The sequence below is a fragment of the Ictidomys tridecemlineatus genome, chromosome 8 (genome assembly GCF_052094955.1).
Source record: "Ictidomys tridecemlineatus isolate mIctTri1 chromosome 8, mIctTri1.hap1, whole genome shotgun sequence".
Classification (NCBI taxonomy): Eukaryota; Metazoa; Chordata; class Mammalia; order Rodentia; family Sciuridae; genus Ictidomys; species Ictidomys tridecemlineatus.
In genome coordinates this window covers 55474839-55497817 of record NC_135484.1, presented here as the reverse complement: position 1 = coordinate 55497817, position 22979 = coordinate 55474839, and the positions used below count along the sequence as shown (strand labels likewise).

Below are 22979 nucleotides of genomic sequence, written 5' to 3'. Positions count from 1 at the left end.
ACTTGTCAAGTAATTAGAATATCTGCAGTACATTTTCTAGGTCCTTCTTACTCCTGTGCCCCAGCACCAGCAAATAATGTATAGACTTTTGCCTGATGATCTTTCTTTCACATTCCCCAACCCAATTAAGAAGCACAGGGGTGTTCACACATGTGCATACACACACACACACACACACACACACACACACACACACACACACTCTTTTCAAATCTTTAATTAGAAGGGAGGAAAGACCAAGTAGGTAGAGGAAAGGGAATGGAGTCAACCCTCTTTTTCTCTGACTGAGATGAGGAGATGACCCATTTGGACCCTTGGTTTCTGGTGTGTTCAGTGCATGATGAAAGAAAGAAGCGTGACCATGGAGAGAGAGCAGCTGCCGCCCTCCAGACACAGAGAGATCCAGAGATCTCTCTCCCAAGTGGGCTTGGGGGGAGTGGAGCAGAATAAAGAGGAGATTAACTAAGGCTGAGTTAAAAGAAAGAACCTGCAAATAAACCCGTCAACTTCCAAAACAAAAGGCATAACATTTCAATCATCATCATTCCACCTCAGGAGCTCTGAGGACAGGGGTTTCCACTGGCTCACGTGCCCTCATTATTTAGCAAGAGTCTTGTCAGATAATGACAGCCTTGCAGAGCTGGTAAAACACACCTTTTGGCCTCCTGAAGCTTTGTGATGTTATAATGGCACTTAATTAACAAAAAGTTTTTACTGCTAGTGAAAAGAAAAAAAATAGCAACAGAAGACAATTTTGATGAAAAGATTTTACTGATTCAATTTATTTAGTTTCCTTGTGTGCATATAGAATAAAAAGTAAATTTACCCACAAAAAATGTATTTGAAATATAAAATCTTTTTATTAATAAAATTACATCCAGGTATGCAGACAAGGGAGAGAAATGATCTAGTTAACCAATGTCTATAAGATGAAAGTTTTTGCCTCATAAAGCAAGTGATACTTTTCTTGAGGAGGAAAGGATCTCTTTTTTTTTCTTTCTTTTAATCCTCAAGTGATCAAAGATAAAACTGTAAGATGACAAGCAAATTCAATATTGTGGCTTAGAACACAATGGATACTAAAGGCAATCAAAGTCCCCCAAGTCTTTCTCTTGGACAGAAAGACTTTGGTTCCTAAAACAGGAACAAGTTTGACTTCTAGAAAGAGCTTGAGGGTGTATGATTTTGCTGGGTGTAAGTCAAGGAGAGAGCATTCCTTTTCCAGAAAATTGCGGCCTTTCTCCCTCCCCTAAACCAAATTGTCCTTTGGAAAATTTATCATCATCTTCCTTTATTCAGAGGCAAACTATTTAATATTGCACGCATCTCAGCAGACTCCTAAATGTCTAAAACCAAATATCATCCCAGAAATGCACTGGATTTAGATCATTATTCCATGTCTTTGATGCTGGCCGGACCTTCTACTTAAATATGAGGCTCTGAACTGGCTTTGGTTCCAGAGGACACAGTCAGGGCTAAGTGGGGCAGGGCAACGCTGCATAGGGAATGTTCCCAGATGTCACAGTCCTCTAGGATTACAGTTTGCAAGGCACAGCATGGCTGAGAGAAATAGCTCATCCAGGTCACTTGGTGTTTGACCTTCGAGGCTGAATAAGGAGGGACACCTAGTGGGATGGGTATTAGGCTTGATGAAGCTTCAAGAGGTCTATTAGTGGGACATCAGGGTGAGTCACAGAATGAAACTCCAAGAAGGGGTGAGGCTCTTGTTCTCAAACTCAAGCACAGAGCTGAGGGGACTAGACCTTGCAAAATGGAAAGAATGAAAGGAGCTAGTGCAGGAAGCATGAGAGAGGAATGCTGGGGGCAGGTGACAACTGGACAGTGGGAGCCACGCAGAGGTCAGCCCTGCTGGACCAGGGATGAAGGAGGCTACTGCTCATGCTGTCTTTCTTTCTCCCCCTCCTCTCTCTCAAAAGACATTTGAGCTGGTGGAATAGAAAAAAAAGAATGGGGGCAGGAAACATGGAGATAGGAGGAAAGAGTGAACTGGAAAGTAAAAAGCAATAAGAAAGGATGGGAAAGTGATGCTGATGTGGCTTTGAGGAGGAATTATGGGTCCCTGAGAGAGGAGGATCAGGAAACACCTCAATGACGATTTTGGACAGAAGGAGGGAGAGAAGCTTGGAATAATAAAGGAGAAGAGGAAGGGACCAATACCCTGTAAATACCATGGTATTTAAAAGGAACTGAGCTATATATGCTTTAAAGGTCATCTGGATGATCTTCTTTTCCAGAGGAGGTAAAGGTATGGAAGGAGATAACCTGGAGAGATTTTTTCACCCTCTTTTCTTTTATTTATTTATTTATTTCTACTGCATCATATTCTTCCCCACAGAGTGATGTGGGACTCCTGGGGGAAGGTGTGGAAGTAAGGGGAATCCCTGCTCTGGGATTCTAGCTTGTAGGTGTGGAGCTGATCTCTGTATGTCTGCTTAGCTTACCATGCCCAAAGATAGAGTAACAAGATTACTTTGAATGTCCTACACCCAAATAATGTTGTCTTTCAAAATAGTTTATGCATTGCAGCTCTGTATACTGATATCTAATATATTTGACAAATGATGACTGACATTGTTCAAACCATTTTTATCAAATGAAGAAATACACAAGAAATGGACAAACAAATGTGTATCAAGACACATCGTTTTAAACCTCAATTCCCCCTGTTATTCGCCAAACATGAACCAGCGTCTATAGCTTGCTCCAAGAAGAAAAATAAAACAAATCCCACCCTCAAGGGACAATGACTGTCTTCCAACTATACTTTGAAAAGAATATATCCTAGCTTTTAAAGACAGTCCCTAAAGAGATATATTAAAAATATTCTGGGCAACGACAACATAATTGGAACACATGTCCAGGCTTTTAAAGTGATTTTTTTTTTTAAGATGAAACACTAGATTTTGGTATGGTTATGAGGGGGAAAATCAATCCTGTGATAATTTCTCAAGCCTCCTATGTAATCATTGGTAGGGGAGATAAGAAAAGTCCCTGCTATTTCCAAATCTGCTCTCAAAGGAGGAGAGGAGCAAGATCAGAAAAGGGCAGGAGGAAGGTCTCTTCAATACACCTCCTGAGGGCTGAGCCTTCTCCATCAGCAGGTGTGAGCTCCGAGGGGTTGTGGGGAAGAGCAACCCAGAGGCCAGCCTTCTGGGAGCAGAGCAAGGTGCCCCAGGGCGAGACCCTGGGTGAAGTCCCTGGGCAGAGCTCAGGAGAAGCCGTCCTGGAGCCCTTACCCAGCCAATGGAAACGCAGCTCTTATTTCTGGGTGGCATCCCATATTGAGGAAGAAAAGGAACAGGTGTGTTTTAAAAGTAAAACTATAAATTATCAGTTGTTATGCTCTATGCTTGCAATAGCACCTGGCCAAGCAGAATGTGAGACCTCTACACAAAGCCATGGGAGTGAAATGCAAGTGGCCCATTGCCTGGCGTGTTCCGAGAGCCTGGGGAAGCCGAAGGCCTGCTGCCCATTTTTTTAGCCTGCCCATTTTTTTAGCCTGTCCCTTTAGCAATTCTTCAGTAGGGATAAAACCTGAGGCTTAAAAAAAAAAATCTAATGGTGCTTAGGAGGAAATATGAAAACTTAGGAGGAAATATGAAAAGCATTCTATTCACCAGTCAACCAGAGTATTAATACAGACTTCCTCTAAGACAGGTATTACTCCAGGCGCTGGGTATTGTCTGCTTTCCCCAAATACCAAGATCTCAAATTTTCATAGAGAATCCACTCCATCATCTAGAATCTTATCTAAGCAAGCCACATCCACTAGTGTTATGTGCACTTCAGGTCTGATTTTAAATCATTGCTGTATAGTTCTGAATGAAAGAGAATGTTCCAGAAAGCAAGATCTTTTACAATCCCTGCTGTAACCTTCCCCAGTTCCTAGTGTTGTTGTTTTAATTCACAGATACATGTTTGTTCATGCATGCACGCCCGAGATCTAACTTGGATGTGGGTTCATAAACTGCATCACTCTTCCATAAATTCACGACAGGCTGTGTTTACTTTCCTCTCATCAGTCATAACATGTTTTTGTCTAAAGCTTCCTTAGTTCTTTATATCACTGATGAGTACAATTAAGATACGGGGCCTCAAATCTCAGAGTGCCTTTTTCATAGTTGTTTATGAGGCACGTGGCCTTCTTGATTTATGCATTATGTACCATATATACTTATGTGACTATAGACAGATTTATAATGACACTGAAAATCCTCCCAGGTATCCCCCCACCTTTTTATAAGGTCACAAAAATTTCACCATTTTCCCCCCTGACAGCCTAATGAAGGTGATGCCATGAACTGTCTGAGTTCTACATTTATATAAATGGTCCATTCCTGGATCCTCATGTAGTGCAACCTATTGCTGGGACCCATTCCTAATGCCAGTTTGTTTCATAGACTTGGTTACTGCATGGACAAGTTCTGTTAAAAAGAGAAAAATTTCAGAGTTGGCATCATCTCAAACGTCTGTGTTAGATTCTCAGACATCTGTCTCCCCGAGAAGTAACTTTTTCACAATCAGAGCTGTCCAACAGAGAAATAAGCCACTTCCGAAGGGAGGAGACACCTTGAAATGGGAAGTGATCAGGCATAGCCATTTCTCAGTATTGTGGGGGAGGTGGTCCAGCTCTGAGGGCTTGGGGGAGGGGAGGTGAGGTTTGAGGAAGCTCCTTTTCCTTTTGAGGAAGGTAGCCTTTGGCTGCACATGATTATTGGAAAATAACACTCAGTGAGGGTATTGTATTTCATAGTGAGTTGTTTAGAAAACAAGTCAGGGGTATGTTCTAAAGTTGGATCCAGTGGAAGATGCGTATGCTGGCCTTTTCAACAGGCATGGAGTACATGGAACTGACTCTGAGGCTCAGGCCATGTGGCTGCGCTCAGGATCAGAGCATGGTGGGATGGCAGCTGAGAGCAAGTCTGAGTTGTACATGTTGACTCTGGACAGAAAGATGTTGCTGTCCCTATACATCAGGCATCATTATTCAATTGATTACTGAATCAGCGCTCAGCTCTGGGCTCTGGGGCGTGTCTCCTGCAGATATCAATTCATGGTCCAGCGCCCTTGTCCAGCCATGAAATGGAGGAAGGTGTCCTTCTTAAGCTGTACCTTCCATCTTTTCCTCTGTAGGAAATCAAACTCCAAGCTAAGTGTGCCAAGAACCCCCAGGAGTGATGTAGGATTTTAAGAGCACAGGTCTGGGGCCCATCTTGAGAAAGCAGAGAGTGAAGAAAAGCAAATGATCCTCTAAAAATACGCTGTGGCCCAGTGCTGCTTCTCAGTGAGGGGAATTTCCTAAAGCCTGGGAGAGCAGGAGCGAGTGTTCTTCCCAAGTATAGCATTTTGGTGAAGTCCGTGTGTGATGATACCACTGTAACCACAAAGGAATTTACCACAGGAAGTGTCCCAGCTGTTGCTTATTAGCATTAGAACAAATTACACAAAGCAAATTGTTAGCAGACATGTTTCCATAATCTTTAACTAGTGGCAATAAATAAGAGCGATTCTCTTTCAAGTAAATGCTAGATTTCCAAAAATCCAGCTTCCAATTGTCCGTGAAGGGATCCTCTTGGATAGCCCTCTGAGGGAGTGACACTCTGGGAGCCCCTGCAGGGCCCATGGGGGATGGGGTGGGCAGATGCTGCTGCTGAGTTTAACATCTCAAAATGGAAACAGGAATGTCTAGGTCTCTGGATGTCTGACCATCTGCTGGATTCCCCTCGGGGGTTCTCAGTGTGGTCCTCTCATGCCATAGGGATGTAACCACATGGCAAGACAACAGGAGAGCTGGGCAAGTGCTCAGTTCTTAGGGTGTGTTTATGACCAAAAAAAAAAAAAAAAGGACAGTTTGCATCCTTCTCCTTAACAAAATGTCGCATTTTAAAATTATCTACTCCTACACAGTCCTGTGTCTTTGCTTTTCCCCCCTCCAGTGCTGGAGGTTGAACCCGGAGAGTCTCACACATGCTAGGCAGCAAGCATTCTACCACTGAGCTACACCCAGCCCTAATAAACCTCATATAACAAAATGTGTGTCAAAGCCCCTCCTCTACTCACTCTGGAGAAGAGTTAGGAAGGGTGTCCTTTTGAGCACACATCAGATGGTTCTCACCTCTTGCTTTACGTATACAAATCCTTGGCCATTTCTTTAGAAAGAGAGCAGATATTTCCATCTTTCAAGACATTTGACAATGACTAATTTTTAGTCCCTGGTTACCTTTGGGCATTTCCAGTTTTATTCAGAGATTTGACAAAATTCTCCTAAAGCAATCTCAGAAAATACTTTAAAAAACAATTTTAATTAGAAAAATAAGAAATATCCCATACATCACATAAATATGAAAATAGGTTATTGCCAAATCATGGATCGGGATAGATTAGAATAACTACTCTTTTATTATTTGCCTAAGGAATTTATGGTTTTATTTCCTTTCTTGCTGGTTTCCTTCTTAAGCAAACCAACCTCAGCCCAGTATTTCTTCCCACGTATTTAATATCATATGGGATTCTCCTGAGGGGTTCTTCAATCCTTTTTTTTTTTTTTTTTTTCTGTTGAAAGGAAAAATCCCTGGCAGCCTGTTGAAGGGAAATCATGGAAACCCAGTGTCCTTTCTGGTAGACCCTAAATGAGGCAGACAAGTGTCCCTTGCCTGAGGTCCCCCATGAGGCCTCTCCTTGGTCACCCTGAAGCCCAGGCATAGCATGTCCAGTCAGCTGCCTGAGGAGGATAGGCCCAGAACCCCAGAACCAACCCTGTCACCCAGGTGCCTCTAAGGCGCACCCTGCTGGCATAAGAGGGCACAACACTTAGAAATAACAACCATAGGAAGACTTGAGGGGCTCTGCGTCTGTTGAAAGGCTGGGGAGACATTTTAACTCAAGCATATGCAAATCACTGATACATTCTCACTTCCTAAGGCTCTCTGACTACAATGGCAGGAGATACACACACACACACACACACACACACACACACATCTTTTACTTAAAGTCTTCACAAAGGGAATTATGTGCTTCATAAAATATTTAAAATGCCTTAGGCAACAGAATTGTCTCAACCTTTTTTTCAAGTGTTTAACAGACAAGTATAATTGGAAATATTTGGAACACGAACACACACACACACACACACACACACTTTAATTTGGAATTATGCAAAACTATATCATTATTCACTACAACCTGAAGGCAAGCTACCGCCATGGAATAACAAATACTGTATCTGTCAAGTTGAGGTCCCCAAGTAGCTTTCATTTGGGCCAGTGTGACCCCAATGGCCTGACCGTTTAAAGTCTGTTTAGAGAAAAATGGCCTGGTGTGTTTTACATTTGAGAAGCTATTTAGCTGCCTGGTTTGACAAGATTTTTGAGAGGGATGAAAATTAATTATAATTACAGTATTGCCACAATAATTTGGTCAGCTAATTGCATGTCGGTACAAAAACAGGCAAGAAGAATTTCTTCCCCAGGTTCTTTTCTGATGTGGCAGCATTCATTTTAAGAGTAGTGAGATTTTTTTTTTTTTTAAAGTCAAACCTTAAATATCATGGCTTCAGCAATCTGGCCTGTTGAAAGTTTCATGTGAAATGAAACAGCACCTGGGTGAGAGCAGTTGCGTGGGAACCCAGTTCCAGTTTTCCCCTAGGCTTGAAATAGGAACATCTCTTCCCCCTTGAAAACTACCCAAGGTATCTCTGTGACATGGTTTGGAACTGATTTGAACTTGAGGGCACCATTGTTTGTGTGTTTGTAGCCAGAGAGGCACTGGTGAGGGTGGTTAGGATATTTGAGATCTTAATGTGAAAGTCTAAAGGAAGCATATGTTGGTAGGAGAGGCACCATAAATATCCGTGGGCTGGACCAAACCCACAAAAGTGAAGGACCTGGGTTGTCATGGGATATTTTCTGGATCTCCTAGTTTTCACACTGGCAGTTCTGAATACATCAACTGCCCAGCTTCTTGAAGGAAGTTATCTAACTTCAGAGTGAGCACTTTGCATTAATAAACTTTTAAGGGACAGAATCTGTTACTCACTTCAACATCTAACCCAAGGCCTCATGTGGGGAAGTTTTGTTTTGTGCTGAAATTGTCTGCTCAATTTCATTGGTAGGGTTGGAACATTTTTTTCCCCTCCCCTCTGTCAAACTCTATATCTAGTCACTGCTGGTGTGTCTAAAAGAGATTTTTCTATGATGTGCTTTCTCAAATGTTTCTCAGCAAAGTGGGCCCCAATAAGGTGGCATGCAATATTTCTTATGGTCCTCATCTAAATTCTGATTCATAGACAGTCCATATGCAAATCCAATCAAGGTCACCCTCAAGGCTATACAGGTCATGTTCCGTACAAGGGCAGCTGGTGGAGGGGTAAGGGAGCTGAGATCCTACCTGGCTGCACTTGCCAGCTGAGACCCCTCTTAGGCTGCATTCTGGATGAAGCTGTGCCTTTTATAATTCAAATTTGGGCCCAGAGAGGCCCTGAGTTCTTCTTGACCTGCATCCTCCTAAGGATTGCAAGGTCTAATATTCACCTCTTCATCTCTAACACTGTAGATGTTCTTTTAAGGAAGAGGACATGCCCATCAAAAAGGTGAATTTATTTTGAGGATATGTTTCCCATTCAGTGAGGAAACGGAAGAAAAAAGAGAGAGAAAGGAGAATACTACAAAAAAATAAATAGCAGAGAAGAGGATATCCTTCTGCCTAGTAAATTGTGAATTCATCGTCCTTCTCTGGACACAGCTGCATAGGGGTAGAAAATCAATTCTTTTTCTATTACTTCACGGTGAGGAAGGAAAACCTATTTGTAAATTGAATTAAACCCAATAATAGCGTGTCTGTGTATTTGTTGAGGATTAGAAAAATTAGCCACAGATATGACTACAGAATCTAGCAGTGCAACTAGAAATCAACACTCTCCATTTTCAAAATTTAGTTAAGACATTTTTTCTTTTCCTTTTTTCAAGAAACACCCATGGCTAAATGTCACTAAGAATCTTCGACATGACAACACATCAACACCTCAGTAAGGACTCTGGAAAGGAAGGAACTCTAAAGCCCCATCTGGGCAGAGCACGCTTCCAAATTCTTTCTTTTGCTGTTGTGTATCAGCCAGTCAATAATGCTTGGATGTGAATTAGAACCCTCTAGATGACAATTTCTTCCCAAGTTGCAATGTGTGGGATAAATTCCCTGTATAGGCTAGATTTTATTCAAAGAAACCCCAGGCCAGACACTGAGTTCTGAATAAGCATCCGGCTGCAGTCAAGGGTCCTGAAATTTCATTAGCAGTCTGCCCTCTAGTGGGACAACACAGTACTTCAGATAAGTGCGAACAGAAAAGATCTTTCTTCCTCTTTTTCAGAAAGCAAAAGAATTCAAGTTTTCCAGATAGTGCAAGGCGAGGCAGTCACCCTCAGAGCTGAATCCAGCAAGGCTCACACTGATGGGTCCCTGGGTGAGAACAGAGGCAGGTGGTGCTGAGGTGGATGTCCCTGCAGGGACAAGTCCTTCTCACATCCTTGGAACCCTCTGGGGCTCTCCTTAGGTGACAGCATTCAGTTCCCCACTCTCTCTCATTATACAGATAGCACCCACTCTAAGAGTGACCAACAAATCAAGGAATGTTAAAAATAATAGGCTTTTGGTAATTTTTTGGCAAATCATTAACATAGATGAGCCTTTTAAAAAGAGCCAGGTAGAATTTTTTTTTTTTTAAAGGCGAAGATACACTCTTTCTATAAAAAAGATCAAGTCATTGTGGCTGTTAATTTTAAGAAGAGAACCTATTTCATGATGTTGGCTGGATGTTGGTAAGGCAGAAGATAGTCTTGAGTTCGTTGTCTTGGGCTCAGCTTCTATCTTTTAAAGATCTTCAGAACTTGGCTTGTTTCAGCTTGTCAATGTGGTAGCAGAGTTTCAGCGCGGGTCCCAGCTTCAGGCCTAGGTACTTCATGATCATGTCACTCTTCAGCAACAATAGGGCATTGCCATCAATCTCCTGGTGGAAAGAATCAGAAAATAAAGAAGAAAAAGAAAAGAAAACCCAGGAGATAGAGTAATCAGATGGTTGCTTAAGTTAAGGTATGCTCAAGGGATGTAGCAAGAGCAAATGGGTTTATTTACAGAGCAAGATCCTTAGAAAAATTAAAGCAAACAAATACTCTGTGCTTCTCTTCCCATTATCCACCTGGAATCATCTGCTAAATTGAATATTCCTGATTGAAGGTATCAAACATAACCCCACCTATGTTCCCAATATCCCACGGATGGTGTTTGTCATCCAATCAAGGGATAACAGAGCAAAAAGTGAAATCCATTATACCGGAAACCAGAGGTTGCCTCTCCATTCCATTCCAGATGCTGGCATGAGACCCTGACTTCCAATCATTTTGTCACTGACTTCTTGGAGGCCCAGATACTTTTAGCCAATTTACAGATTAACTGCCAATTCTATGAGGAATTTCAGGTGTTTTTTGGCCTTGTGAATTATACAAGATGGTATACAGTAAATAATATGCCTGATTCACCCCAAAACTACTAAGGGAGTGAGCTAATTCTTTAAAGTCCTGGTGTAGCTTCGATTTGTCTCTGGAAATGGTAACTCTCCAGAATGCACATGGCATTTATGTACCTAGCCAGACTGGGATTCCTTGCTCACTAGAGTGCTGTTTACTAGGTCACTAGAGACAAAGGGTAGTGTTCTCCTATTGGGTGGTCTTGTGGGGAGAAGAGACACAGAGGAACAAGGGTCATCAGCCCCTCTCATATGTCTGTCCAGCAGCCAGTATTGATGGACCACCATCTTTTGGTCATTCACTCTCTATGTTCCTGATACAATGACGGGGGGGGGGAACTCATCTGTGGGCCCCTCCCAGGAGCCCCATTTCCTAATGTTCCCTCTTTATCCCACTCTTAGACTCCTACCCTCTTCTATCACCCTGGGAAGACAGCCAGATGCCCCCTGCCAAGTCCATTTAAGTGCAGCCTCCCCTGTGCTCCCTGATCTTTGTTCACTGTTGTCAGGTAAGTCAAATATATGCCAGATAAAATGTGGGTACCAAGTTAAGGACCATTCTCAGATCTGAGAGTGTGATTTTATGACAGAATCATTAAGTAAAAATAAGGGTTAGGGAGGGGAAAAAATATTACCGTAACAAACAGAATAATGCCCTCCTCTAAGATGTCTATATCCTAATTTATGGAATCTATGAACATGTTAGGTGACATGGTGAAGGGAACTAAGGTTGCGGGTGGGATGAAGTTGCCAATCAGCTGACTTTGAAGTAGGGAGATCAACCTGGATTCTGGGATGGGAGCAATGTAATCGCAAGGATCCTTAAAAGTGGAAGAGTGGGGCGCAGTGGATCACATGCCTGTGGTCCCAGTGGCTTTGAAGGCTGAGGCAGGAGGATCGCAAGTTCAGAGCCAGCTTCAGCAACTTAGTGAGACACTTAGCAATGCAGCAAGACTCTGTGTCAAAATAAAATATAAAAAAAAGAGCTGGGGATGTGGCTCAGTGGTTAAGCACCCCTGGGTTCAATCCCTGGGATCAAAAAAAGAAAAAAAAAGAAAAGAAAAGAAATCAGAAGAAGGACTGTGGAGAGGGCAACCTGAGAAGGATTCAGCTTGATGTCACTGGCTTGAAAGACGATGTTGGGGGGATACAAAGGAAAGAGAGTGGATCTCGATGCCAGAAAAGGCAAGTAAATAGATGTTCCCTAGAACATCCAGAAAGGAACGTTGCCCTGCCAACCCTACCGCTTAGCCCAGGGAGACCCAGGCCAGGCTCCTGACCTATGGAACTGTGAGATAAGAAACTTGGATTGTTTCAGCCACTCTATCTGTGGTAATTAGTCATGGTAACGATACAGAACTAACATGGTAAGTGTGGCAGGTAAAATATTTTAATTCTTACCTTTTATTCATTTACCATCTTGACATAATTCAGAATTGCTGAAATAATTGTCACAATACTTGTTAACTGCGGTCTACCCATGAGCCGTACATCATGCTAAACACTTTATGTGCATTTTCTCATTTAATCCTCAAAGCAGTTTAGGAACAGGCACTATTACAGTTCGCCTGGCGTATTGTAGGTGTGCTATAAATGACTGTTGAATGCACAGACAGATGGATGGAGAGGCAGGAAAACAGGCACTCCCGATGAAGGCCCAAATGAGAGAACAGATGGGACAAATATCCCTTAAAACAAAACCAAGTGGTTGTTCTGCTCTGAGAAGCCTGTGTTTGCAGCTGTCTCTCTCATCTCGGGCTCCCTCGAGGGTACCCCTCCGGCTGAGTCCAGACCCTCCAGCATCCTCCTTCTATGTCCCCAACACCCCACCGGTCCTGGCCAGGCCACCCCTTGCGTACGTGCTTTCGGAAGAGCTCCACGTGAGGCCCTAGAGCCTGCGGGTCGGCGTCTCTCACAAACCAGACCACATCCTCCACGGTCCAGGTGGAGGGGTTTCTGCTCCTGGGCCGTCTGGCATCCTGGGCATCTGGAGAAGGGCTCGAGGCTGAGTGGGATGAGCAGAGACAGGGAGACCGTGAGCCAGTAGGACTGAGGATTCAGCCCCTGCCTGGGGCTGCCTGACCCCACCTGGCCTGGGAGGGGGTCCTCAGTGCCCTCCAATCCCGAGGGGCTGCTCTGCCAGGAGCAGCGGGGCACAGGAAGCCAGCACTGCCCATCTATGCGAAAGCCCTCTGTGTGGCCTGGGGAGGAAGCACCAGAAAACGGCTCTCCTTAAACAAACAGGCTGACATTCTGACTTAAGAGTTTCCAAGACCCTTTCTGCTCAGTTCTCTCCGTGGGCCCCTATGACTGGTGACCAGGGGAAATGAGTCAAGATGAACGTCCAAAGTGGCCTCTGTAGGTCTGTGAGGTAAAAGGGCTTGGGGCCCTCTCAGCCACCTTTGGCTTCACACTGAGATGATCAAAACAGGGCAGAATTGAGGGACCTTTGGGGCCTGGTTTTTCATCTCTGTGGGACAAATCTGCTACCCTATACTTGGAAGTCTTGACTGTGGGTGGTCCAGCCTTGTGAGCACATGCAGAAAGACAATGTCACTTCATTTACTGCCCCAGGGACACACCCATTGCCCCCACTGTCCTGCAAGGCTGTCAGAGCACCTTGAAAATCTCCACTACACTGTGAATTCCTTGGCCTAACCCTTTGTCTGGTCCATAGCTGATCCTGGAGAAATGGTAATAACACAGGAATATCATTACCTTGATCTTGCGGTAGGTAAGTGAGGCCAAGCCAGGCAAAGAAGGGAGGGAGAAAGGAATGATTTAGATGCCTGGCAATATTTAAGGGTTGGCTTTGGGGGTGTATGTCCCAAATAAACTCATCCTCTTTCCCTAAAGCCACCTTCTTATCTCCCCCATTTCTGAAACCACCTCCTGCTTCTTTGCCCCCTCCCACACTTAATTATCACAAACTCTTGGGAGGATACCTCCTGTGCTAGTCTCTTCCATTCTCTGCCAAACCCTGGGTAAGAACCTCTTAGCAACCCCTGCAGTGATTTCCCAATGGGTCTCCACTTTCCTCAAGGTCAAGGCTATCTCCAGTTACAGTAATTCCGTTTCTTGCTAGATGGAGGGGGAGAAGAGCTTTGGTGGCAGAAACATAGGGTTAGATCCTGGAGCCACTCCCTGATAGTAATTTTTTGGTCATGATTCAATAATCAGATGTAAAATAGCAGCACTCTCCAGCTGGAGGAGCAAGAGTGGGGGCTGAAAAGGGACAGGCCAGCAGGTGCTCTAGGGAGGGAGGAGGTGCCCAGCCTGCTCCCCTGCTTTCCTGAGCACCTCATCTGGGCACACCTGCCATGCCCAAAGTCCCCTAGCCTCCCTTCTGCACTCGCAGCTGGTGCTTTGACTTGTCTCTAAGAGACATTTGCCATCTCTCCTTCCCACTGATGTCCCGCAGCCCTTGAAGCCCAGGTAACACCTGCTCTCTGGTGAACAATGTCACTCTCTTCCTGCTGTCTGAATGTCACCTGCCCCCCCCCCCACTTCATCCTGAACCTTGACTTGTTCTTACCTTAGAATGCTTTCCACATTCTGCTTTGTAGTACAATTATTTGTCCCTTTTCTAGAACCTCCAGTTAAATGTTACTTTCCTGAGGATTCCTTCCATTTATTCCACAGACATTTATGTCCCTGGTCCTCGATGAAATGTTTAGTGAAAAACACAAATGTGATTTTTTTTTTCTTGCAGTACTAGTATTGAACCCAGGAGTACATTGCCACTGACCTACACCCCTAACCCCTTTTATTTATTTATTATTATTTTTTAAAATTTTGAGACAGAGCCTGACTAAGTTATTGAGGCTGGCTTCAAACTTGTGATCCTCCTGCCTCAGCCTCCCAAGTCGCTGGAGTTGCAGACATGCTCACTGTACCTGGCAGAGACCTTCTTATTATAGGTGTTAGACATTACTTTGACTCTGCCGTGGATCTAAGTAGAGTAAGTATATTTGAAATGTGGGTTTGATAAATGTGAAATGAATCAACACACTTTGCAAAAACAGGTAATTTGTATACCAAAGCCTTGTAGTGGTGATCCTTAATCCTATTTTAAGGCTAGGAAAAGGTGGAGGCTCTGAATAGTGAAGCAGCTTCCCTACAGAATAACTTAAGTCAGAAGTTGAGAAGCATTTGCTTGTTTCTTTAATCTCAGGGTAAAGTGGTTGTCTTCTCTTTTTCCCTTCTCCTCTTACTATGCCTGAGAAGTGCCGGGTGCTCCATTAGTGCTGAGAAAAAAACAGCATCACATTTCTGAGTCTATCCTAAATACATAATGGTTTGGTTGAGAATTGGATTTACTTTGAGATTTTTCCTGCTTTTTCCTTGTTGGATCTGGAAGGGTCCCATAAGGTGGTTTGGCATGGGGCATATTGCTGGGAAACTGTTAATGTACCCCAGAGCCATCTGAATGCTGATGCATGCTTATTAAAGATGATTTCACTCCATTTAAAGACATCTGCACTCAACATGGGGACCAGAAATCACGGAAATCGCATTTGCCTTTGGGGCCCGCCCATCAGAGCTCGCGCGTTAATCAGGGCAGTAATAGATGCTCTGACTACAAAGGCGGGAAGTCTTTAGTCCAAGAATGATTCTAGAGTGATCAGAGCAAAGGTCAAATCTAATTTCCTGTGTTTGACAGGAAGGGGGAGAAACCAGACCAATTAATAGCATCATCCCCAGGATCCTAGGGTCCTTTGAGCGAGGTCAGGGAGATGTTTCCCATCAGCCACAGCCGGCAGGCCAGGCAGAGGGGCTGGTTTGGCCTCAAGGAGGAGGCTCTCGGGGTGACTGTGTGTGTTAGTGGTATCTGGTGCCTGGTGCGAGCATTTTTTCACTTTTCCAGGTGGAGCCACGGCAGCCAGGCTGGCGGGAGTGTTTTCTAGGGGAGCCTGTTAGTCAAACAAGGCAGAGAGCAGCAGGAAGCCTAAGTCACACCTTGGGAGTTGCTCCTGATCCAAAGCACATAAACTCGCTCTAGAAGGAAGAAATATGGAACTTTCCAGCAGCCGGTTTGCAAAGCCTTTACCCAGCGCTCTGTGCTCAGAAAGAAAATAAATACACCACCGCCTTCCCCCCACTTCCAGCTGCTGCAAAGGTGTCAGGAAGACAGATGGGTCCAGCCCGACATAACCAGGGCAGGCAGATGTGCTGGTAAGCGCAATGGTAAGCCGCCATGGACTGAACAAATCTTGCTCCTCCGCGGATCCAGGAGAGCAAAGTGCGCGCTCGCTGCGCGCCTTATGGGACCGCAGCGTCCTGCAGCGCGGAGAACTGCGGGCTTGCGCTTGTCGCTGGAGGGTGGGCTGCGGAGGCATGAAAAGTGAAACCCAATGGTGAATGGATGCATAATTAAATCTTCTTGTTTCTAAAGCTGAACCCACAGTTAGCAGAAATGGAACATCCGTGAGTCAGGGTTTAAGAGCAGTCCCAGCCCCCTCCCCAGCACAGGTACTCGCACCATGTGTGTGAATCTCCCTCGTCTTGCACATTCCCACAGCACACACATAATTGCCTTTTGCTCATTCATAATTCAGAGGAAAATTTAGCTAACAATGGAGTCCTGTGGGAGAGTGGAATGAACAATGAGCTCGGAGTCAGAAATCTCTGCCACCCAGCGCCACGTGACCATCCCTGGGCTTCTCCGCTTGTAAGAAGGGTGCTTGGCAGGATCTCTACGGTTTCTCCCACCCATGGTGCTGGGTGATCCTCCGCACTACCAGCTGGTGACACTGGGGAAGTTTCTAGCCCCTTTTTGGCTCAGATCATTCTCTATGGGCCTCAGTTTCTTCATCTGTAAGTTGTGAATATCATTTGTGGCTTCCCAAGAGTGTTTTATGACTCGAGTGACTATGAGGCACAGTGCTGGAACCTGACAAGAAGCATCTTGAAGGGAGGTCCATGGTCTTCCATAGGACCCTTCCTCAGCTACCCTTTCTTGGCTGTTACAAGCCCTAGTCGCTCCTTGGTCTCTCTGAGCTGGAGCTGGTGGGAAGGGGCCAGGGTGCTGGAAGGGAAGGAGAGGGTGGATCTGTTCCCAGCATCTCTTAGTGACCTGGTTTCTGTACAGGGCAGCCTTCCTGGAAATAAGGCTGTGTAAAGTCTATGAGGTGCCCAAGCTAGCCCATAATCTAGGCAAAATCAGGTGGCTTGAAACAGTGTTATTTTTCACTATTTCTGTTTTCTTATTTACAAGACACTGAGTAAGAGACGCAAGAAAGAGATTGGCCACTCCTTAGATTTTAAGCCGGTCTTTCTTTTAATCCTTCAAAACCAGCCACCCAACCAGTGGTGAGGACTGAGGCTGCCTCTAGAGAGGAGAGGCCGCAGCTTGAAGATAGCTGAGCTAGGTCGGACTCTTCCTTAGCCACCAGCAACACTGCAACCCACTAGCAAGCAACATGACATCTGGGGGAGCCTCCAGCCACCCCTCCTTCCCATTGCCCCCTCAGCTTGCAGCTGCTGCCCATTCTGACGGATGCCACTGTCACTTCTCTGAGGAGCCCTTCCTGACTCCCAAGACAAGGCTCCGTCACCCCCTTTCCATCTGATACTCACACTTTTCCTTTACAGCAATAATCCCAGTAGTGATGAAATTTGTGCAGTAATTTTGTTAACATCTGTCTGGCATTGCATACTCTGAACAGGGCCCAGTCTGCCTTGTTCACAGCTCTATCTTCAGATCTGAGAAGAGTCCCTGGCCTATGGTGCTCAATAAGTATTTGTTGCTAGGATGACCCAAAGCTCTCTGAGTCTTATTGCCTCAACTGTAGAAGCACCTGCCATCTTGGGCTCTTGTGAGGATTAAATGGAATAATTTTGTAAAATATGGACTAGACAGAATTGAGAAAAAACTCATTGCCATTCTTTTTCTCATATGTCACTCAAAACGAAGAAGACGACGCCGACAACTAGTAAATTGGTCTTTCTAATTCCATGGCCATCAGGTCACATCTCCATTCCGGAAATATCTGGTCTACTATTTTTACAGAGTAAAGCCCCATCTGTTTCACATGGACCCCCCAAATCTTCCAGCATGATTTCCCCCACAGTCCCTGTACAAATTCTTTTCTTTCCCCAGAATGAATGAGCCCTTCCCACCCTTTTGTCCTCCACCCCCTCACATCAAGCGCCCTCATTCTTCTCTTTCTAGCTGAATTGTTTCTTTTGCTCACTGTTGTGGTTTGGCTCTGGAATGTTCTCTAAAGTCTCATGTGTCAAAGGCTTGGTTCCTCAGTAGCAGCCGTGTTGAGAGGTGGGGAATCTGGGAAATGATTGTCCTCTGAGGGCTCTGACCTCATCGAGGAATTCATCCACTGGTGGATTAATAATTGGATAACATTATTAGGAGATGGTGGAAACTGTAGGAGGGAGGGCCTGGCTGGAGGAAACAGTGACCACTGGGCTGTGCCCTGGAAAAGCAGATCTTATCCTTTGCTGCTTCCTCTTGCTCTCCGCTTCTGGGCTGCCATGAGCTGAGCAGTTCTAATTGGCTACATTCTCTGCCTTGCTGTTCTCCCTCACCTCAGGCCCGAGCGATGGAGCCCACTGACTACAGACTGAAATCTCTGAAGCCACGAGCCAGGATAAATCTTTCTTCCAATAAGTTGATTTCCTCAGGTATTTGTCACAGCGATGAAGAGCTGACAAACATATTCACCCAATGCCGTGGAAGCAAAACCCAACCCACAGGAAGCATTTGGGCTGCGATAACAATGTCAGATGTATTTTGTTTCTTGATTCTGAATCTTGGACCAAGTTGGGGCTGGGAGTTCTATAGCATGTTCTGTTAAATAAAAAAGTCAGACAGCTTTTGCTATCTGAAACCTCTTTAGAGCTCTTAGTGATGGGATCTTGGCTAAGAGACAGGGAAGAGCTCCCAAAGATTCACCCGAGACTCAGCATGTACCAGGGAAACGTGCCCCATGCACATGCACCTTCGGAGCCCGCTGGCAGCAGAGGTAGGCAGATACATCAAGGCAACAGGAGGCCGGCGTAAGTATTCACAAGAGAGGGAAGGAGGCTGAGAAATTTGTCATGTCATCGATACCCCCCCTCCTGCCTGCAGCCTCATGCAGTTTTCTGGCTTCTGTGGTTTTAAACCATTTTGATTAGCACCATAGGGAGAAAATCCATTTCTAGGTTTCTTCCAGGGTTAAAGGACTTGGGTTAAACCTTCTGAAAGAGATATGGTTTCCTGATGCCTACTGAGTTCACTTGGGATGCAATTTCAGAGCGATGCTGAACAGTACTTTGAGCAAGAGAAAACCTTAATAAGCCTCTGGAGGACACCCCGTCGGGGTCCAGGCTGAAGAGTAGGTGGGGTATGTGTGAGAAGACGGGTGGTAGTTTTCTGGTAGTTTCATTAAACTGCCACTTGATTCAACATGGTGAAATTTCTTGGTTTCTGAACATTTTTAGCTATGCAAATTTTGTTCAAGCAAAGCACTCATAGAAACCTGCTCTGCAAATGTGAAGAGGCCCTGGTTAAAGAGAGGGGTAGGGGGCCTGGAGATCTGAATGCTCTTGTCCCTTCTTCTCCATCCTTTAGAATTTCAGAAGGAATCCTTGAAACCCTCAGGGCAGTTGAGAGATTCCTGGGGCAGTTTTAAAAGACACAAAATTTGAAATCTGTTGAAGTCAATGGCCCAACAACTGATTGACCTCTTGAGCCTCACTAAGTTGGATATCATAAAATTAATTACTTAACAATAATAAATTATAAACATAATTGCCAATAAATCTTAAATAGTGTGTGGAAAATGGCTTAGAATAGGTGCCCAATAAATAGCCTCTAACAAGCCATGCTTTGCTGGGGTTCATAGGAATTAAAAAATTATTGAGAGACTTTGCGAAGCTGAGGGTCTGGTCTCTACCATGGGCAGGACAGAATATGAACTACACGTGATAAAACAAAGTGCCACGGGAGGAAAAATGGAGGAAATGAACATTTCTAATCAGGTGTTGCTGACACTGCCAATTGCCTATCCAATATCTTTTCCCCACGTCTTCCTTTGTAATAGAATCTTCGATTTCCATCTGAATCATGGTTGCCTGGAATAGAAACCACACTTCCTAGCATCCCTTGCAGCTAGTGGCTCTGTAAGTTCTGGCCAATGAAATGTGAACAGAGTGGAAAGTGAATTTGGAGACTCTTGGCATTGCCCTCTGCCTCCCTCCCCCTGGCCCACTTTCTCCATCTCATTGCTGGTACTGCATGGCTGAGTGGTTTTTTTCTGGTAGTTTCATTAGCACCCTGCAGAAGGCCGTGGCTCAGTGGAATCTTTGAGCATGGAAGGGGTTCATATCCCCAGTGCTTCACAAAGTGTCCCTTCAACTGTTCCATCCAGGGGCAGTTGTTATTGGTGAACAACTCTGATGTCCAGGGTCTCAAGAAAGGATCTCGGTAATATTTCTAAATTGCAAAAAGGATGCACCTGTATTCAGGATGCAATTATGGGTTTGCAGAGTGGAAAGCAGCAGGAACTGGTGGGCTCGCTCTCTCTCTCTCTCTCTCTCTCTCTCTCTCTCTCTCTCTCTCTCTCTCTCTCCAATCTCACTAAGACCTTGAGAGAGAGAAGTCCTGAGCTTGTGGGGCTCTCCTGGATACAGATGGGGATCCCGTGGAGAGCGGGTGTTCCAAGAGCCAGGTCCAGAGGGAGGGTCAGGGCTTCTCCTCCAGTAGCTGCCTATTGAGATTACTCAATCAGGGTCTAATTCCAGGAGAACAAATAGCTGGGAGACTGGGGGTGAGATGAAGAAGGAGGTCATCCCAGGCCCAACTAGAAGGAGGCACTGAGGGGCTGGGGGAAGGGGAGCTACTCTGAGACTCTTGAAGGAACCTGAATTCTCTGAATCCAGCGTCACCAGGTGGACTGAGATGGAGCCCACAATTCTTGAGGGAGTGACAGAAGTTCTCTCTAACCAAACTGTGCCTCCCTGTCATTGCTTGGAACTCTGCATTTATGACAGGGCCTGAGATTTCATCAATGTGAGTGGCAGACAGAGTACCTATCTCCTTTTTCAAGAAGTAGCAATACTCCAAGGATTAGGATAAATTCATTTAGCAGGGTGTCCTGTGATTACCATCTCAAGAAAATGGGAATGGAGTTGAGGAGAAAAGGAGGAGAGAAGGAAACATTTAAAGGGCAGAGGGACACCAGAATGAGGGTTTTGACAATCAGGGGTACCATGAGGGCAGAGACAATGAACATTTATTGACTGTCTCCTATGTGCCAGGTATTATGCCATCTCTAGGGGCAAACCTATGGCTGCTCTTCATTCATTTTAAGACGGTGTTCCCCAGATCTTGTTCCTTTCTCTTGTTCTTACAAATTTTAGAAATGGAACATTGTCTCTCTCCTTTGGAAAATGGGGCTCTCCCCACTTAAACCTTCTGCCTGGCCCATGGCTCTGGGTGACATTGTCAGGCAGTGGTCTGCAGGGGTCCTCTATGGCAAGAACCTCCATGGTAGAGGGTCTGTGCTCTGCCTCTCAGAACCACTGCTGCCCCCAGGGCGCTGCTCACCTCTGATTCTGCCAGGGCAGTCCTGTGCTGGGCTCTGCTAGTCCGGGGTGGGAGAGGTTCCTTGACGGGAGGGCGTGGGGGATCTTGAATTATGCAAAGTGGCTCACGTGTGTGGCTCATGGCAGCCATCGGTGGAGTGATGCACGGCCAGAGGAGAAATGTGTCTGGCCACAAACGACAGCCACAAACCACACCTAGGGCAGCCGCAGAGGGGCAAGAGGAAGACTCCCCGCCTCCTTGGCCTGGGGCCTTCTTTCTTCTGCACTTCTCAGCTGTAGAGTTGATGGCTGTGGTCTCTTGAGGGATTTATTCAAGGGCTCTTTGGCCACTAAATTTATTGGCCTCTTACTGAGCCTAGGACTTGTACTAAATACACATATGAATTTAATGAATCCTCCCAGTAATTCTAAGAGGTAGGTGCTATTATTATTATTATTATTAATCCAATTTTACAAATAAGGAAACTGAGGCACAGAGAAGACAGGAAGCAGCGGACCCAGGATTCCAGCCCAGCCTCTCTGACTTGTGTCCTTGAGATTACCCACCTGCTCTATGGCCTCTATTCGTTCATGAAATACTGAAGGCTGAAAATGATTTTGTGAAACATCAGGGCCTCCGAGCTGTCCCTGTAATCCTCTATCCCTCCAAGCACTTTGGCATATTGTGTCTTTATTTTTTAATATTTTTCTTTAGTTGTACATGGACACAATGACTTACTTCATTTTTATGTGGTACTGAGGATTGAACCCAGTGCCTCACATGTGCTAGATGAGCGCTCTACCACTGAGCTACAGCCCCAGCCCAGTATATTGCATCTTTTTTTTTTTTTTAGCATATTGCATCTTAACAAGCTTTCTTCAGAGGGCACAACAGAGGTGGCAAAATAATCAGAATTATGGGAATTTTGCTTAAGTCTGTTTCTGCCCACTTATGCAAGTGTCATCTACCATGAAAGAGACAATTCTTTACCAAAGTCTGATTCTTCTTTTTCCTGGGCACAGAGCTACAGCTCTCAGACTCCATCACAGTCTATCGTGACAAAATGACCGGCTCTTGTCAATGGAAGTGAACAGAAGTGATGTGCCTCCCTTCCAGGCTCCTCCCCCGGCTCTGCCCTCTCCACTCCCTTTGTCCCTGGTCATCCACTAGATGCCTGTGGCCTGCAGGTGGAGGGAATGGAAGAGACACCGAATGGACAGAGCCTGGGTCCCTGTCTTGAGAAGGACACAGCAACTAAGAACAGCCATCTTGGACTCTTGAACAAAAACCTTGATGGCCGTTGAGCCAGCGTATATTTTGGAATTGACCTATTGCCACAGACTAGTCTGTCCTAAAACACCATTGTCAAAAGTTGAGATTGGTCACCTTTGAGAACAATAAAAATCCACCAAGGGGCTTCTGGAAACTTCTAATCTCTCAGTGGTCCCATGTACCAACAGCTATGTCCTCCTCCCTCCCCCGCCAGAATGTGTCCCCAGGTCAAGAGCAGAGGAGGCAAAGCCATAGGAAAGCCAGCGCATGCATTACATTACCACATCTGTTTCCTTCAAGAGAGGTCCCATTTCTCTTGGGGCTGGAGGCTGGGGGCCTCAGTCCAGGTGCTGTGGGGCCTCCAGAGGACACAGGACTGGTATGGGGACCACTGGTGGTGGTGGCAGGGCCTCCCCCAAAATGGCCATCTCCAGAGTTCAGCCTCTTGCAGTAGAGTGAGGAGGGGGTGGGCAAGGAGCCCCTGTGGCCAAAGGAGGAGGTGGAGGGGTCCATACTGTAGCGGTTCATGGCCACGGGGCTCACCAGGCACTCTTCGGTGGTGACCGTCTTGGCTGAGTGGGAAAGCAGCACAGAGAAGAGACATCAGAGCAGTTCAGGAAGCCACCTAAGCCTCGCTCCTGG

General features: G+C 45.4%; 1 protein-coding gene across 3 annotated transcripts in view; it reads right to left on the bottom strand.

Moving 5' to 3' along the window:
• Positions 1–8603: 8603 nt before the first annotated feature.
• Positions 8604–22979, bottom strand: part of Scml4 (Scm polycomb group protein like 4) — a 102538-nt gene continuing 88162 nt past the window's right edge. For all 3 annotated transcript variants that reach the window (XM_040283163.2, XM_040283164.2, XM_021729720.3), the window contains 3 exons: positions 22619–22909; positions 12397–12542; positions 8604–10021 (listed from right to left, as the gene is read on the bottom strand). In XM_040283163.2, coding sequence (XP_040139097.2) covers positions 9896–10021; positions 12397–12542; positions 22619–22909 — 563 coding nt within the window. In that variant the 3' untranslated portion in view covers positions 8604–9895. The remainder of the gene's footprint in view (positions 10022–12396; positions 12543–22618; positions 22910–22979) is intronic.